This window comes from Oncorhynchus mykiss, chromosome 1, assembly GCF_013265735.2.
Source record: "Oncorhynchus mykiss isolate Arlee chromosome 1, USDA_OmykA_1.1, whole genome shotgun sequence".
NCBI lineage: Eukaryota > Metazoa > Chordata > Actinopteri > Salmoniformes > Salmonidae > Oncorhynchus > Oncorhynchus mykiss.
Window position 1 is genome coordinate 39,276,048 of NC_048565.1, and position 18,757 is coordinate 39,294,804.

Below are 18,757 nucleotides of genomic sequence, written 5' to 3' on the forward strand. Positions count from 1 at the left end.
ACATGCATATCCTACTACCAGTCACCTTTCGGCCCTGTTTACATGTATATCCTTCTATTAGTCACCTTTTAGCCCTGTTTACATGTATATCCTACTACCAGTCACCTTTCAGCCATGTTTACATGTATATCCTACTACCAGTCACCTTTCAGCCCTGTTTACATGTATATCCCTCTACCAGTCACATTTCAGCCCTGTTTACATGTATATCCTTCTACTAGTCACCTTTCAGCCCTGTTTACATGCATATCCTTCTACTAGTCACCTTTCAGCCCTGTTTACATGTATATCCTTCTACCAGTCACATTTCAGCCCTGTTTACATGCATATCCTTCTACTAGTCACCTTTCAGCCCTGTTTACATGTATATCCTACTACCAGTCACCTTTCAGCCCTGTTTACATGTATATCCTTCTATTAGTCACCTTTCAGCCCTGTTTACATGCATATCCTTCTACTAGCTACCTTTCAGCCCTGTTTAAATGTATATCCTTCTACTAGTCACTTTTTATGTATAAACCCTCTTCAACCATTCCAGTACCCCTGCACATTGAATAAAAAATAAGGTACTGGCACTGACCTGTATATACTTGCATTATCGTGTTTCTTTAACTCTCATCGTAGTTCTTGTGTGTTTTTATTTTTTTATACTATTTTCTATTATTTCTATTATTATTATTATTATCACTATTTTTGGGAAAGAGCTCTCAAGGTAAGAATTTCACTGCACTGTTTTACACCTTTTATTTATTTATTTTTCACCTTTATTTAACCAGGTAAGATAGTTGAGAACAAGTTCTCATTTGCAACTGCGACCTGGCCAAGATAAAGCATAGCAGTTCGACACATACAACAACACAGAGTTACACATGGATGTAACAAAACATACAGTCAATAATACAGTAGAAAAAAAAGTATATATACAGTGAGTGCAAATAAGGTCAAATAAGGGCGTTAAGGCAATAAATAGGCCATGGTGGCGAAGTAATTACAATATGGCAATTAAACACTTGAATGGTAGATGTGCAAAAGATGGATGTGCAAGTAGAGATACAGTGGTGCAAAAGGAGCAAAATAAATAAATACAGTATGGGAATGAGGTATACAGATGGGCTATGAACTGGTGCAGTGATCTGTGAGCTGCTCTGACAGCTGGTTCTTAAAGCTAGTGAGGGAGATGGGAATCTCCAGCTTCAGTGATTTTTGCAGTTCATTCCAGTCAGTGGCAGCAGAGAACTGGAAGGAAAGGCGACCAAAGGAGGAATTGGCTTTGGGGGTGACCAGTGAGATATACCTGCTGGAGCGTGTGCTACGAGTAGGTGCTGCTATGGTGACCAGCGAGCTGAGATAGGGCGGGGCTTTACCTAGCAGAGACTTGTAGATAACCTGTAGCCAGTGGGTTTGGCGACGAGTATGAAGCGAGGGCCAGCCAACGAGAGTGTACAGGTCGCAGTGGTGGGTAGTATATGGGGCTTTGGTGACAAAACGGATGGCACTGTGATAGACTACATCCAGTTTGCTGGATGACATCGCCGAAGTCAAGGATCGGTAGGATGGTCAGTTTTACGAGGGTATGTTTGGCAGCATGAGTGAGGGAAGCTTTGTTGCGAAATAGGAAGCCAATTCTAGATTTAATTTTGGATTAGAGATGCTTAATGTGAGTCTGGAAGGAGAGTTTACAGTCTAGCCAGACACCTAGGTATTTGTAGTTATCCACATATTCTAAGTCAGAGCCGTCCAGAGTAGTGATGCTGGATGGGCAGGCAGGTGCGGGCAATGATCTGTTGAATAGCATGCATTCAGTTTTATTTGCGTTTTAAGAGCAGTTGGAGGCCACGGAAGGAGAGTTGTATGGCATTGAAGCTCGTCTGGAGGTTAGTTAACACAGTGTTCAAGGAAGGGCCAGAAGTATACAGAATGGTGTCATCTGCGTAGAGGTGGATTAGAGAATCACCAGCAGCAAGAGCGACATCATTGATGTATACAGAGAAGAGAGTCGGCCCGAGAATTGAACCCTGTGGCACCAGACAACAGGCCCTCCGATTTGACACACTGAGCTCTATCAGAGAAGTAGTTGGTGAACCAGGCGAGGCAATCATTTGAGAAACCAAGGCTGTTGAGTCTGCCAATAAGAATGTGGTGATTGACAGAGTCGAAAGTCTTGGCCAGGTTGATGAATACAGCTGCACAGTAATGTCTCTTATCGATGGCGGTTATGATATCGTTAAGGACCTTGAGCGTGGCTGAGGTGCACCCATGACCAGATCGGAAACCAGATTGCATAGCGGAGAAGGTACGATGTGATTCAAAATGGTCAGTAATCTGTTTGTTTACTTGGCTTTCGAAGACCTTAGAGATGCAGGGTAGGATAGATATAGGTCTGTAGCAGTTTGGGTCTAGAGTGTCTCCCCCTTTGAAAAGGGGGATGACTGCGGCAGCTTTCCAATATGTGGGAATCTCAGACAACACGAAAGAGAGGTTGAACAGGCTAGTAATAGGGGTTGCAACAATTTCTGCAGATAATTTAAGAAAGAGAGGGTCCAGATTGTCTAGCCCGGCTGATTTGTAGGAGTCCAGATTTTGCAGCTGTTTCAGAACATCAGCTATCTTGATATGGGTGAAGAAGAAATGGTGATGGTGAAATTCTCAATTATAGTGGATTTGTCGGTTGTAACAGTGTTTCCTAGCCTCAGAGTAGTGGGTAGCTGGGATGAGGTGCTCTTATTCTTCATGGACTTTACAGTGTCCCAGAACCTTTTTGAGTTTGTACTGCAGGATGCAAATTTATGTTTAAAAAAGCTAGCCTTAGCTTTCCTAACTGCCTGTGTATATTAGTTATTAACTTCCCTGAAAAGTTGCATATCACGGGGGCTATTCAATGCTAATGCAGAACGCCACAGGATGTTTTTGTGCTGGTCAAGGGCAGACAGGTCTGGAGTGAACCAAGGGCTATAGCTATTCCTGGTTCTAAATTTTTTGAATGGGGCATGCCTATTTAAGATGGTGAGGAAGGCACTTTTAAAGAATAACCAAGCATCCTCTACTGTCGGGATGAGGCCAATGTCGTTCCAGGATACCCCGGCCAGGCCGATTAGAAAGGCCTGCTCGCAGAAGTGTTTCAGGGAGCGTTTGACAGTGATGAGGGGTGGTTGTTTGCTCGCAGACCCATTACGGATGCAGGCAATGAGGCAGTGATGGCTGAGATCTTGTTTGAAAACAGCAGAGGTGTATTTGGGGGGTGAGTTAGTTAGGATGATATCTACGAGGGTGCCCGTGTTTACGGATTTGGGGTTATATCTGGTAGGTTCATTGATAAATTGTGTGAGATTGAGGGCATCAACCTTAGATTGTAGGATGGCCGTGGTGTTAAACATGTCCCAGTTTAGGTCACCTAGCAGCACGAGCTCAGAAGATAGATGGGATGCAATCAAATCACATATGGTGTCGAGGGCACAGCTGGGGGCAGAGGGTGGTCTATAGCAGGTGGCAACGGTGAGAGACTTGTTTCTGGAAAGGTTATTTTTTAGAAGTAGAAACTCAAATTGTTTGGGTACAGACCTGGATAGTAAGACAGAACTCCGCAGGCTATCTTTGCAGTAAATTGCAACACCGCCCCCTTTGGCAGTTCTATCTTGTCGGAAAATGTTATAGTTAGGAATGGAAATGTCAAGGTTTTTGGTGGTCTTCCTAAGCCAGGATTCAGACACGGCTAGGACATCCGGATTGGTGGAGTGTGCTAGGGCAGTGAATAAAACAAACTTAGGGAGGAGGCTTCTAATGTTAACATGCATGAAACCAAGGCTTTTACGGTTGCAGAAGTCAACAAATGAGAGAGCCTGGGGGATGGGAGTGGAGGTAGACACTGCAGGGCCTGGAGTAACCTCTACATCACCAGAGGAACAGAGGAGGAGTAGGATATGGGTACGGCTAAAGGCTAACAGAACTGGACTCCTAGTACGTTCAAAACAGAGAGTAAAAGGAGCAGATTTCTGGGCACGGTAGAATATATTCAAGGCATAATGTACAAACAAAGGTATAGTAGGATGTGAATACAGTGGGGGTAAACCTGTGCATATAGTGATAATGAAAGAGATATTGTCTCTAGAAATAGCATTTAAACCAGGTGATGTCACTGCGTGTGTGGGGGGTGGGACTAAATTGTTAGGCAAGGCATGTTGAGCAGTGCTAGAGGCTCTACAATGAAATAAAACAATAGTTACAAACCAGGACAGCAATCGACATGGCATGATGACGTTAGGGAAAGGCATGCATAGCCGGGTGATCATATCAAGTCCAGTGCGTGGCTTCAGGCAGCTAGCGGCACGGGGCTAGCAGGCTAACAGAAAGGCCTTAGAGGGATGACGCGAAGGAGGGAAGTCTGTTGTGGCCCCCTCGTGCAGTTACATCAGCGGACGGATCAGCAGGGCTCCGTGTGGCAAACCAGGCCAATTGGCAAAATATGTATAGTGGCCGAAGTAATATGTCCGAAGGGCCTCTTAAGCCAGCAGTCCAATGTGCTTTAGATAGCTAGCAGGCCGCAGATTAGCGGCTGTGCGTTCAGGGGTCGTTAGCTGCTATAATTCCAGGTGGAAAAAATATATATAAAAATATCATAATAAAAATGTTTTTTTTTTAAATAAAAAAATTGGTTCAGAGCTTGCGGTGGGAATCCGGAGATATCGAGAAGAATAAGTTCGACTAGCTTTGGTTTGAGTCACGCTGTACAGACTGGCGAGAGTTGTCTGGGATAAAGGTAGCGGATGACTGCTAGCAAAGGATAGCTGACTGCTAGCTAGTGGCTTCGGAATGTATTCGATGGGCCTCGTAAGCCAACAGTCCGTTGTGCTCTAGACAGCTAGCATTCAGGGGACGTTAGCTGCGAAGGTCGGAAGGTGATTAGGTTCAGAGCTTGCGATAGGAATCTGGGGATATGGAGAGAAAAATAAGTCTGGTATGCTCTGGTTGAATTGCGTTGTACTAACTGGCGAGAGCTTTCCGAGCTAGAGGTTAGCTGATGACCGTTAGCTGGCTAGTTAGCTGGCTAGTTTATGTTGGAGATATTCCAGTAAGAGGCAAAGAAAAATATGTTAGAGAAAAAGCAGGTCCACACCACATTGGGTGAGGTGGGTTGCAGGAGAGTATTTTGAAGTAAGGGTTTAGAAAAATATAAAAAGATATGCGAAGAAAATATATAAAAATATATATACATGGGACACGACAAGACGAACGACTAATACATCTGACTGCTACGCCATCTTGGATTTCCGCAACACCTGTTGTGCACGTGGCCAATAAACTTTGAAACTTGAAACAAATCTGCAATGACAAATGGCAGAGGAGAATTGGGAGCAAAATCGCTGACACAGAGTTAGATTTAGATAGGAAGGGAATAGAGGATAGCCATCGCTGTAAGAATGTGGGGAGAGGGAGTTTCAATGTCAGAAATATGATTCATATAACAAAAATCTCACATCTAACACTCCTAGGATAATGGACCGATGGAAAGAAAATAATAGCCTGCAGCAAAACAGGACATTTTCTGTTTTACTGAAAAGATTCCCATAATGAACTGAATACCTGTTGATTTAGATTTAATCCACAAGAAAACAAAGCAATGCATCAGTAGAACCATGCTGAAAAGAGATGGTCTTCTTTTTAAGGTATCAGGACTGGTGAGCTGGAAGAGAGCAGGAGAGTCCCACTGAGTCACATGCTGGGACAAACCCTCTACAGGGGATAGGGATTGGGAAATAACATTCTCACAGCACTTCTTTAGATCCATAAAGACTGTGGGCGCATTCTCTAAGCAGTACTGTAATGCATGTGTGAGATACGATTTGTTTTGTTCATGTCGTTGGCACTCCCACGCCCACCTCCACTGTTTCTCATCTCAGTCTCAGCTGGAGTTGAGGCACAACACAGTGTGTGCCTATCTAGTCCCTCCTCCCCGTCATATCTCTTTCTTGCCCCTGCTCTTTTATGCAACCTCTTTCACATTTTCAATCAATCCCTCTGTTTCTCCATTAGGGATGAGCACGGATATCCGAACGGACATTAGTATTCGATTACTTAGTGGGCTTCCGAGAGGTGCAGCGGTCTAAGGCACTGCATCTCAGTGCAAGAGGTGTCACTACAGTCCCTGGTTCAAATCCAGGCTGTATCACATCCGGCCGTGATTGGGAGTCCCATGGGGCGGCGCACAATTGGCCCAGCGTTGTCTGAGTTTGGCTGGGGTAGGACGTCATTGTAAATAAGAATTTGTTCTTAATTGACTTGCCTAGTTAAATAAAGGTAACATTTTTTTTGGAGGGGGGGAGGTGATAGGCCTAATTTGATCATGGAAAAAGTGTTGTTATAAATTCAATTAGATTTTCCTTGTGACATTGTTACTTAAAGGATATACCATGACCTGTTACTTTTTGCGGAAAAATACGGAGAAAAGCAGCCTGTCCTGTGTTTACCTCTCCCAGGGGCATTTGCATCATTCTGGCTGGACAAGAGTCACTTTTTTTTAAATTGTGAATTTTGACTATCTGGATATCCGAAGAAATGTGATATTATTCGAACAGTGAAATAATGTCAAATGCCCATTCGTATTCTGCATATTTGTTCAACTGTGCCACTATGCTATATCCATATCCTTTTTATTGTTGAATGTTGTCTTTCTCCATCTCTATTGTTTTCCCTCTTCCTCTTCTCTCTCCCACTCTCCTTTCTCTCTGCACTCTCTATTTCTCTCCTTTCTCTCTGTACTCTCCATCTGAAGGATATTTTCTCCTCAGTTTGTAGCTCCTCTTATATATTTGGTTCTGAAAAGAAAAAGCTTCAAAGTGTATCTTTATTGTGATATGCCTGCATTTCCATTGTTATGATGGAATGGCCCAGTTGTGACTAATGGCCTCCTTATGGAGATGACAGAAGGAGAGAAGTTGGATATAAGTGTATTCAGTAGATAATATTATACTGAATCATCATGCAGCTGCTGCTCCTCCTACCAGTCCAGTACAATCATGCCCTCCCGAGTTGCGCAACGGTCTAAGGCACTGCGCCTCAGTGCTAGAGGTGTCACTACAGACCCTGGTTCGATTCCGGGCTGTATCACAACCGGCCGTGATTGGGACTCTCATAGGGCGGCGCACAATTGTTCCAGTGTCGTCTGCATTATGGTTTGGCTGGGGTAGGCTGTCATTGTAAGTAAGAATTTGTTATTAGTTAAATAAAGGTTAAATAAATAAATAGATATTGGAAAAACTGTCCACATTTAGTTTTCGTCAGCCAACAAGATGAGTAGTAGGTACTACCGAACAGCAAAAGCATTAGCATATGTCAATCTACTATTCCCTATAGTACAAAAATAGACCTATTCTGCGCGGAAAATAAATATTCCAAACAGTCTGGGACAGTTGTGGGATGCGATCGAACTAACTTCAGTGATGAAGTGATCATTTTTTTAACTGGCTTTTCCGCAGCAGTAGTCTACCATATAGTTCATGATGCATTAATAAGAGTTATGCCGGCAGCAGTGCAGTGTGTGTCAGAAAGAATACAACAGCATATCACATCCAGTGAAAGGATGTCAAGGCTTTTACAGGATGGAGGGGTAAACATCCTTGTCTGGTGCAATATTTCACACTATCAGTCTCTCAACTGAAAACTCACACACATACAGATGCATGCACGCACACACACACAAACTCCATCTGCATCTATCTCTCCATATACACACACTTGAGCGTGCGTGTGTGTTATATCTATCCCTGCGTGCTATACTGTATGTCTGTCTGTATGTCTGTCTGTGCTATACTGTTTGTCTCTGTATGTCTGTCTGTGTATGTCTGTGCTATACTGTATGTCTCTGTATGTCTGTCTGTGTGCTATACTGTATGCCTCTGTATGTCTGTCTGTGTGCTATACTGTATGTGTCTATGTGTCTGTGTGCTATACTGTTTGTCTCTGTATGTCTGTCTGTGTGTCTGTCTGTCTGCTATACTGTCTGTCTGTCTGTGTGTCTGTCTGTGCTATACTGTATGTCTCTGTATGTCTATCTGTATGTCTCTGTATGTCTGTGTGTCTGTCTGTCTGCTATACTGTATGTCTCTGTATGTCTGTCTCTGTCTGTGCTATACTGTATGTCTCTCTGTGTCTGTCTGTGCTGTACTGTATGTCTCTGTGTGTCTGTGTCTGTCTGTGCTATACTGTATGTCTCTGTGTCTGTGCTACACTGTATGTCTCTGTATGTCTGTCTGTGTGCTATACTGTATGTCTCTGTCTGTCTGTCCATCTGTCTGTCCGTCCGTCCGTCTGTCTGTGCTATACTGTATGTCTCTGTGTGTCTGTCTGTGCTATACTGTATGTCTTTTTTTTGTGTTGAAACCCGTGTGTCATCCTTGCCTATATGTGTTCATTTCCAGGGCCGCGGCGGGCTGGGCTCCATCTTTGTGTGGGCGTCGGGGAACGGTGGTCGTGAGAAGGACAGCTGTAACTGTGATGGTTACACCAACAGCATCTACACCCTGTCCATCAGCAGCACCACCCAGTATGGCATGGTGCCCTGGTACAGCGAGGCCTGCTCCTCCACCCTCGCCACCACCTTCAGCTCTGGGAACCCTAATGAGAAACAGATAGTGAGTAGTACTGACACACACACACACTCTCTTACACACACACACACACACACACACACACATACAGTATAACACACATCTTCCACGCATTTTCAGGTCTAGAAACCCCAATGAGAAACAGATGATGTGAGTCATCATTAGCAATCCCTCGAGGTCCAGGATGATCTTTATCACATACAACAAAGCAGAAAGTACAACATAAAACCGTCTCCTAATAATGAAGCATATCGAAACACCCACACACCCACTTCAACCTCAACCAGAAACATTTAGCAAGTACCTCTGATACGCACACACACACACCTCTAGGATCGCTCCAACACACATCAGAGGAAACCTCATAGAAACAGATTGACACTGAAACACAAACACACAGCAGCGTAAAACTCCACTTGAAACAGATAGTGATTCATTCCAAACTATAGTGCGACTAATATAGTCACTATAGTGACTAATATGACTATAGTGACTAATATACCAAACTATAGTGACTAATATACACCACTCTTCCCTGACCACAACTAATATGAATCCTCCTGCAACTCAATGCTTTCTCCGCGTTCCTCCCAAACACACCAGAGGGCTGCTGCAGGTGAACAAACACGTCTCTCAGTCTGGCAGTGTCATTGTCTTACTCTGAGGTGGTTAACTGAAGGCACAACGCTCCAACTAATGCACTTCTGTTTTAGTAGTCGCATGCTGCTTGTTGTCTCAACAAGCAATCAATCGCAATGTTTATACTCTGTTATCGGTACGGTTACAAGACAATAACCAGTCACAATGTTTGACCAAGTTGCAGGTGGTGTTTCAGTTCATGGAAGACCCTCTGCTTTTGTGGCATTATTCCAGTGATGTAAGCTGTAAGAACCAGTCTTGATACCCTAAAATGAACGCCATCTCTTTTCAGCGTGGTTCTAAAGAGATGTGTTCACTAGACCGTGGTATTTTCAGTGTTCTGGGGCATACAGTAGCTTGTAAGTTACACAGACACACACACACTGAGTGGGTTGATTAGCTAACGTTCTGCCTGTCATACCTGATGTGTCTTCACATTGCTCCAGACATGCCTCATTAACTCTGCCTCTGACAACAGGTACAACACTCTGGACTTTGCTGCCCCCCCCCCCCCCCCCCCCCTTTCTTCTCCATCATCTTTTTGTCCCTCCTGGGCAGAAGTCACCCAATGTCAAAATACTCTCAACTCTTTATTTTGCATCGATAAGTAGTGCGTTTAAATGAGTTGTGCCATTTGCATGTGAGATCAGCCCGTTTCTGTAGGAATCTGTATAACTGTTATTTTTTCTTGTCTCTCTTCCCCTAGGTGACCACAGACCTGAGACAGAAGTGTACAGACACCCACACGGGGACGTCAGCATCGGCCCCCCTGGCTGCTGGGATCATCGCCCTGGCTCTGGAGGCCAAGTGAGTTATCTCTGTTTAGGGATGGGCGCGGTTATCTGGAAATCCGAACGGTCGTTAGTATTCGATAACTTGAGTGAGTGTTCATTTTTGGAGAATTTATTTTTAGGCTTATTTTGACAATGTGGCATTTGAAATACTTTATTTAATAAAACAACAAACTTTTGAATGTATTTTTTTATAACTGCCCGTTGACCTACTGCTGCGCGTTTAGCCCTTGTCTGCCCTGACATCAGTATGCTATTTCCACCCACTTCAAATAGCAACTACAGGGCGCATACAGAGTTTCAATTAGACCTGACACATCTATGCAAAATACACACCAGAAACTATTTTTGTAACATAATCAGTTCTATCATGGCGAAAAACTATGTAGAAAAGCATCCTGTCCACTGTTTACCTCTGCCATGTGCATTCGCATCATTCTGATTGGTCCAGAGCATGTTTAATTTTGTTTTGTTTTTTTTACCCGAAAAAAATGTAATGATATTATTTGAATAGTGAAATAATATCAAATCCCCATCCGTATCTCAGTTACACGCTAATATCTCTGTTAACCTGTCAACCTTACATCTCTTCCAACCCTGTTCCTGGAGATCTACCACCATCCTGTAGGCTTTCGCTTCAACCCTAATCTAGCGCACCTGATTCTTATAATTGGCTGGTTGATAAGCTGAATCAGGTTAGCTGCAACTGGGGTAGAAGCGAAAACCTACAGGAGGATAGCCCCCCCCCCCCCCCCCCCCCAAGAACAGTAGAACACCTCTGTTTAACTAGTCTCTCAGTAGAACATATAGTATCTCAATAGAATAAGACAACTGCCCTGAAAAGAATAGTGTGTGGTTGCTTGTGAGACTGGCATAGCCAGCCAGTGATCAGGTCTGTTGACTACTCCTATAGTAGCCTACATCTCTTTGTATCTCCTCCCTCATTATTGATAGGCTGTCAGATCCAGTCAGCTGTCAGTCCTCAGGCTCATACACTCTACATCTTCATTAGCGCATGCCTGGCATGTGTCCGAACTGTCCCCCCACAAACACTGTCACTGGGCAAAGACAAAAGGTGTGTATAGTATTATACGGTGCATTCGGAAAGTATTCAGACCCCTTGACCTTTTCCACATTTTGTTACGTTACAACCTTATTCTAAAATTGATTAAATTGTTTTTTTCTCATCAATCTACACACAATTCCCCATAAAAAAAATGGATTTTATACATTTTTGCAAATAAAGAAACAATTCCGAACTGAAATTTTACATATACATTAGTATTTACTCGGTACTTTGTTGAAGCACCTTTGGCAGCGATTACAGCTTCAAGTCTTGGGTATGACGCTACAAGCTTGGCACACATGTATTTGGGTAGTTTCTGCCATTCTTCTCTGCAGATCCTCTGAGGCTCTGTCAGATTGGATGGGGAGCATTGTTGCACAGTTATTTTCAAGTCTCTCCAGAGGTGTTCGATCGGGTTCAAGTCCGGGCTCTGCCTGGGCCACTCAAGGACATTCAGAGATTTGTCCCTAAACCACTCTGGCATTGTCTTGGCTGTGCGCTTAAGTGGATCAGGTTTTCATAAAGGAAAAAGTCAAGGGGTCTGAATACTTTCCGAATGCACTGTATGTACTGCATAGGGGCGGCAGGGTAGCCTAGTGGTTAGAGCGTTGGACTAGTAACCGAAAGGTTGCAAGTTCAAATCCCCGAGCTGATAAGGTGCAAATCTGTCGTTCTGCCCCTGAACAGGCTGAGGTGATCTACACTTTGTGGAGAATTATTTGGTTTGGACATTCATTGTTTGTGAATGATAGGGTAAATTGAAGCAAACTTTCTCCCTGCATTGACAACGCCCTTCTCTGTAGCGGCTGGAGGGTTGCAATGACTACCAGTATTTTTTTCCTAGGCCGTCATTGAAAATAAGAATTTGTTCTCAACTGACTTGCCTAGTTAAATAATAAAAAAATAAAAAAATACTGGTAGTCATTGCAACCCTCCAGCCGCTACAGAGAAGGGCGTTGTCAATGCAGGGAGAAAGTTTGCTTCAATTTACCCTATCATTCACAAACAATGAATGTCCAAACCAAATAATTCTCCACAAAGTGTAGATCACCTCAGCATTTCCTGAGAGAGAGCAATAATAACAGATCTGCCTGCATTTCTCCAGCAGATGGAATTCATGGAGATTGAATCATTTAATAGGGAGAGTGCTGTTTTTCCAGCGAGGTGACATTGAGTGGATGGAGGGATGTCCATTAATAACACATGAGTGTGAGACGTGAATGGTGACGGAGGGAGTGTATGGATGTGAAAGGTTGTTGAGGTGGGAGTCTGCTGCTTCCACTTCCGCTGTCAAGCTGCGGAGCAGTTCTAGCGCTTCTATTTCTGCCTCGGCCCGGGGCAGGCAGCGAGTTGAGCTGTAAACCCATGTGATTCATGGTTTGATTATCTTTGCCCGCGGGCCTCCATTTCTCCGCTCACTCCAAAGGCATGTGCTCCCTAAACTTCTTGTCCTCTCTGCTCTACCTACCTACATACTGCCGCTCCCTGCTAAATCAGCTGGAGAGGTTTAATATGGCCCTTCTATTTTGTGAAAGGTGACCCGTCCTGGTGTCCTTCAAGAACAAAACCTTTAGCAGCTTGGCTTGACGTCATTACTGACTGCTCTACGTGGGCTACTGTTCAGTACAGTACTCTGCTATACTACTTTAAGGTGTTACTGTGTTCTCTCACCATTAAACACCAGTGTTTTATGGCTGCCTTTTATTATGGTGCTGTTACTGGACACTGCTGATAAAACCTTATGGACCAGGTGCACGTCCATTTCACTGCTGTGTGTGACTGACATTGACATGTTTCTAGTGGTGTTTGTATCCACCTTTTTTGTGTTGCATGTCTTTCTTTCCTATCTGTCTGAACTATGAACCTGATGTGGACGGACATCTCTCTCTCTCTCTCTCTCTCTAGAAATGTCTCATAAACTCTCTTTTAATAGGACATCTCTAATATAAGAGTACATATCTTTCTCTCTCTGTATAGTATGAACCTGACGTGGCGGGACATGCAGCACTTGGTGGTGAGAACCTCTCACCCCGCCCACCTCAGCACTGACGACTGGAGGACCAATGGAGTGGGCCGCAAAGGTAACAGGAGAGCTCTCATTGGACATGCCTTGGCTGACTGAACTACATGATAAGTGGACACTCTGACTCTTTGGAACTTCACTCATGGTTTTTCTGTCTCTGTCAGTGAGTCATTCGTATGGGTATGGTCTGCTGGATGCGGGGGCCATGGTGGCTCTGGCTCAGAACTGGACCAGCGTGGGCCCACAGCACCAGTGTGTCCTCACCATGCTCTCAGAGCCGAGGGACATAGGTAGCCGGCTGCTGTTCAGTAAGACATTGGACTCCTGCTGGGGCAGACCAGAGTATGTCAACTCTCTGGAGCATGTCCAGGCCCGCCTCACTCTCTCCTACAACCACAGAGGAAACCTGGCTATACACCTCATCAGCCCCCTAGGGACACGCTCTACCCTGCTGGCTCCCAGGTACACCCTCACACACACCTACTGTAGAAATACAAAGGAAACCTCATCAACCTCATATCAGTCTGATAGATGCACCATCCTCCAGGTAAACATAAACATATTCACGGAATAACACAGTGCAGTGTTTGTTGTTTTTAAATTTATGTTTGCTTGAAGTGCTGTGTATTTTTAGCAGCCTTTCTGGGAGGTATTGTTTTTGAAGAGCCCTTCATGGTTTAGGATGGTTGCTATGATATCTATGTTTTTGGCTGTGAGCCCTAACTACTCTCTCTGTGTCTCTCTCTTTCTCCCCCTCTTTTCAGGCCTAAAGACTATTCGCCAGAGGGATTTATTGACTGGGCTTTCATGACCACCCACATGTGGGATGAGGACCCTCGAGGGGAGTGGACCCTGGAGATCGAGAACGTCTCAGAACAAGGACACGACTATGGTAAGAGGACATCTGTGTACCTTCATACCCCTCCTCACATACACGGGAGAGGCTCCTCCCTCCTCTTTCCTCTCTCCTTTCCCCTCTCCTTACTGCAGAAGGTCTCTGCTGTCGTTTGTTACAGTCTCAGCACAGCAGGAGAAATAAGATGAGTGAGTCTCTTTACTCCCTCTGCCTCCTCTTCATCCATATTCCTGTCCACACCATATCAGTACTCTCTCTCGTTCTTAATCAGCAATTCTTCTCCTCTCCCTGTGTTTGTCAGTCAGTTCACCTACCTCTTCACCGTCATCATATTAGTATCTCTCTGACACTCACCCATTCTCTCCTCTTAGAGATATTGAATTGTTCATTCCTTCTGTTCTTCTTTCTCCCTTGAATTTGAAATGTGTTCACCCTCTCTCTCTCTTTCTTCCTCTCCTCCCTCTCTCTCTTCCTTTCTCCTCCACCCCTCACAGGTGAGTTGAGTCAGTTTACTTTGATCCTGTACGGTACGGGCTCCAGCTCCAATAACCCCTCGTCTCCTGACTTCCCCCGGCCTTCCAACAACAGCTGCAAGACCTTCGACACCCAGCAGATCTGCATCGGTGAGACTGACTGTCCGAGACACACAGACATCTGTAGCACTAAAAGATTCCAGATGGGATTAGAAGCCTCTTGGTGACACTCAGCATGTGGATGTGGGGTTCTCATGCATATGATGCAGGTTGGCATTTTTTGAGATGACTCATGTACTAGAGGCAGCTCTGCAGAGTGGTCACTAGCTGGCACAGCCACAAAGTTATCAAATCGGATTTTAAACCTATGCTTAATCTCCACCACACTGCTAAAGCCAGGTATACACAACACGGTTTTGGCCCCGATATAGTTTTTGAGATCAGAGACAAAATTCCCATGTCGTTGCCTACTCGGGGTGCGCGCTGGCCCCGACACTCGTTTAATGTTATCGAGTAAGCGACACAATCTGATTCCCTCTTTAAGCAGTTCCAGACATCCCGATATTTTCAAAAATGTTGGATTTTATCAGCACAAAATCTTCAATGATCTTGCAGTGTGAGATGTGCAATGACAAGTTTTAAGAAAGGTGATCAGCAATAGCCTATGAGAGCTTTCAAAAAAAGTATCCAGTGAGATGATGACGTTGTTTCGCATCACACAAAATGTGTAGACTCTCGAGCAGGAGCGATGCATTTGTACTTGCCTTTAACCAAAGTGACAAATCGTTACGCCTCTGAAGTTCACAAGCAATGTTATTCAAATCAAAATGTTAACTAAATATTTTAACTCTGTATGGCAGGTGTGAATGTCTGACTGAAAACATTTTCGTGAGACATTGTGGTGGTATCGAAAATCCTCACGGCCAAGTGAAGAATCTTGTATTGTGTGACACCCCATCTGTGCCACATCGTTTAGTGTGCGTACCACTACTTTGGCAAGACAAAAAAACACAGGAAAGACGGTCGTTTAATGTGAGAGGCTCAGCGATGTTAGGATTTTGAAAGTCGTGTAGTGTACACCCGGTTTTACCATAATGCCTAAAGCTAACCTTAAATTAAGACCTAAAAGCACATTTTTGCTTTCATACATTTCTACGATATAGCCAATTTTGTTAGGATTTTGAAAGTCGTGTAGTGTACACCCGGTTTTACCATAATGCCTAAAGCTAACCTTAAATTAAGACCTAAAAGCACATTTTTGCTTTCATACATTTCTACGATATAGCCAATTTTGACTTTGCAGCTGGCCCATCTATCGAAACCACTCAGTTCTGCCTCCAGGGCAAGACTCATGACAATAAACATCAACCTGCACATATAACAGGAGTGTTAAAAGGCTTCATTCGTGGCATGTTTTTGCTTTTTTGTGTGTGGGTGTATATTCAAGCCTTTGTCCCCACTGAATGCTCAGAAAATCAGCACCTCATCCCCATGTGTGTGTATCATCTTGCTTTCTCAGTGTTTCTCTTTCTCTCACTCATCTCTTCCTCTCTCTCTTCCCCTCTCTACCCTTTCCAGAGTGCAGCCTAGGCTTCTCCCTGTTCCTGCAGGGTTGTGTGAAGCTCTGCCCCCCCGGCTTCACCACGGGCCCCCAGCTCCTCAACATGTCCCTGGACAACTGGGTGGACTTGTCCTCCGTCCAGTCCTGCCTGCCATGCCACCCTGCTTGCCTCACCTGTTCCGGCCCCGGGCCCAGCGATTGCCTCTCTTGCCCCCCTCACAGCCACCTGGTCCTCACCGCCTGCCTGCACCAGAACCAGATCCAGCGCAAGTCCCCCACTGGCCCCGACCTCCAGGGAGATGTGGGTGGACCAGGGGAAAGCCCAGTGGGGTTAGAGCAGGGGGGAGGTGGGGGAGTGGGGGAGCCTCCAGGACCTAGCCTGGCCCTGTCCTCCCCTCTGGCCACCCTCCTGGCTGTGCTCAGCTGTGCCTTCATCCTGGCAGCCTTTGCCGGGGTCTTTTTTATGCTGCAGCTGCGCTCTGGTGGCGCCCCTTGGGCCCGGAGGACCAAACTGCAGTCTGTGGAGACGGGGGGATGGGCCTCGGGGGGCTTCGGCCTGGGGCTAGGCTGGGAGAGGCAGGGCAGGGTATCCTATAAGGGGATCCCCACCGTGTGGGTTGACGAGGACCAGGTAACATTGGGGGGCTCTGATTCCGACAGTGAAGAGCTGAACTGCCACAGTGAGAGGACAGCCTTTATCAGGACACAGAGCTCTCTCTAGCCCCCTCTCTAACCCCTATGTCTGGAGGAAACTCTCTTCAGAGGGTTTGGTCTCTCCAGCCCCTCCCTCTGCTAGAGCTCATGGGTCTGTAGTGTGAGTCTGGTTCAGGCATTGTCCCTGGCTGATAGACAGAGATTCTGATCCAGGGATGTAATGGCTCAGCCCAGCAAGCACCTCCTGGTCCACTGATTCACCCTCAAGCATTAATCAACTGAAAATGTTTTTGTTTTATAATGACTATATATATATATATATATATATATATATATATATATATATATATATATATATATATATATATATTATTTTTGTTTTATTTTTTGCTTTTAAACACTTGAATAAGATTATTTGCCCTGGCCCAAGGGTCTAGGTAAAGGTAAAGTACAGTTTTCACTATTATTTCCCATTGACCTTTAGTTTATTGTAGAAAGGCCAATTTCTGTATTTTGAAAGTTGCATATCTTGAAAACTTGATTGCTGTGACATGCAAAACATTTTGGGACTATATCAACAATGGACTAATGAAACAAAAGATAGTTTTGGGGTGGAGTTTTCCTTTTAGCAGACGTCGGAAGAGATGTCGTGTGTATTAGTATACGTGTGCGTATGCGTGTGCCTGTGTGACAGTGACTTTGTAGACAAGAACTGAATAGCCTCCCAACACAGTTTCTGATTGGATGAAGACCACAACAGGGTTTTATTTAATGTATGAGAAAGAGAGAAGGTTGCAGATTTGGGCACTGATAAATGCCTACATTTGAACGCAGTGGCTGTACAGTAACATGCTACACATGACGTCAGACCTCAAGCTCTGCGCTTCACAGCGCCGAATGGGTTTCGACTGACAGCCGTTCTGCACTTGAACACCGCACGCGATATGAAGTTGCCCCAATCTCGCTCACTAATTGGGCATTTTTTTTTGTTGACTGAGTGAGGGAAAGCTGTAAATTAATGAGACTATGTATTTTGAAAGATGAGACGTTGAGGATTATAACTAAATACTGTTTTGATGTCATACAAGCAAGCCAAACACTCATGAGTCCAAATGTGTACTTCACATTTCCGTATATGATCTATATTTAAGGTACAGTTACAATATCACATTGCGTCATACCCTGGGTTATTCTGAAAATAATGTGCATATGTTTGTCTACTGTGAAGAAAATTTGACGCAGCACACGCACCTGAATGCACTCATGACTCCTTTCTATGCGCACCAAAATAACGATCTGTTTCCCTGAATTACATTTTGAAAGCCTAAAACTGTAATATCGTGTTTTATAATTTAGCTAGTCATGTTGGCAATAGAACAAGCTTTCAAATTATACCCACCTGATCCAGATTGCGATTTATAATGGTTTTTGGATTGCGTAAACAACACCAGTAATTGTGTAATGGCGGGGACAATGGGTTGTGTTCCAAACAAAACAACTTCAAGTGTGCTTGCTCTAGTTCCTCAACGGCACATCTAGGAGAGCTCAAAACAGCCCCTTATAGTTGAAGGCTGTTCTTTGAGTCATATAAGTGCATTGAAATTACTTAGGAAACGTGCACGCTTTGGAGAGGTGTGTGGCCACTTGGAGACACCAGTTAGTCCTCTCACTCTCACTCTTATCAGTAGTGCTAAGCGATTTTCGATGTCGGTTTCGATTGTTTTTTACATTAAATGCTCTATGCATTATGTAGGTTGAATGCTGTAACAACACAGAATAAAACAATTAATAAAAGACAATGATGGTAGTGACTGCCCATTACTGTTTATCACTTATGAACCATCATTTATTCACATTACTTTAATAAAATATTTCAGTTGTTGTGTATATTACATTTGTTTTATTTTATGACTTTATTATTTCATTCCATGTCATCATCTCATCTCTATAGAGCTGCTGCCTATGCTGTCTGACAAAATCACTATTTTGTAGTTCTTCAAAGTAAATAAGGCATACTTTTATGACTGCTGAATACCAACTATCAATCACTTAGATCATGTATTTTCAGGTAGAGACACCACGCTAAGCAACAGC

At 44.2% G+C, this 18,757-nt stretch overlaps 1 protein-coding gene across 3 annotated transcripts in view; it reads left to right on the plus strand.

The window, feature by feature from the left end:
• Positions 1 to 18,452, plus strand: part of LOC110522396 (furin) — a 171,500-nt gene extending 153,048 nt beyond the window's left edge. For all 3 annotated transcript variants that reach the window (XM_036977112.1, XM_036977108.1, XM_036977103.1), the window contains exons 9-15: positions 8,412 to 8,624; positions 9,946 to 10,046; positions 13,074 to 13,177; positions 13,284 to 13,581; positions 13,884 to 14,011; positions 14,470 to 14,598; positions 16,027 to 18,452. In XM_036977112.1, the coding sequence (XP_036833007.1) occupies positions 8,412 to 8,624; positions 9,946 to 10,046; positions 13,074 to 13,177; positions 13,284 to 13,581; positions 13,884 to 14,011; positions 14,470 to 14,598; positions 16,027 to 16,730 (1,677 nt within the window). In that variant the 3' untranslated portion in view covers positions 16,731 to 18,452. The remainder of the gene's footprint in view (positions 1 to 8,411; positions 8,625 to 9,945; positions 10,047 to 13,073; positions 13,178 to 13,283; positions 13,582 to 13,883; positions 14,012 to 14,469; positions 14,599 to 16,026) is intronic.
• The last annotated feature ends 305 nt before the right edge of the window (positions 18,453 to 18,757 follow it).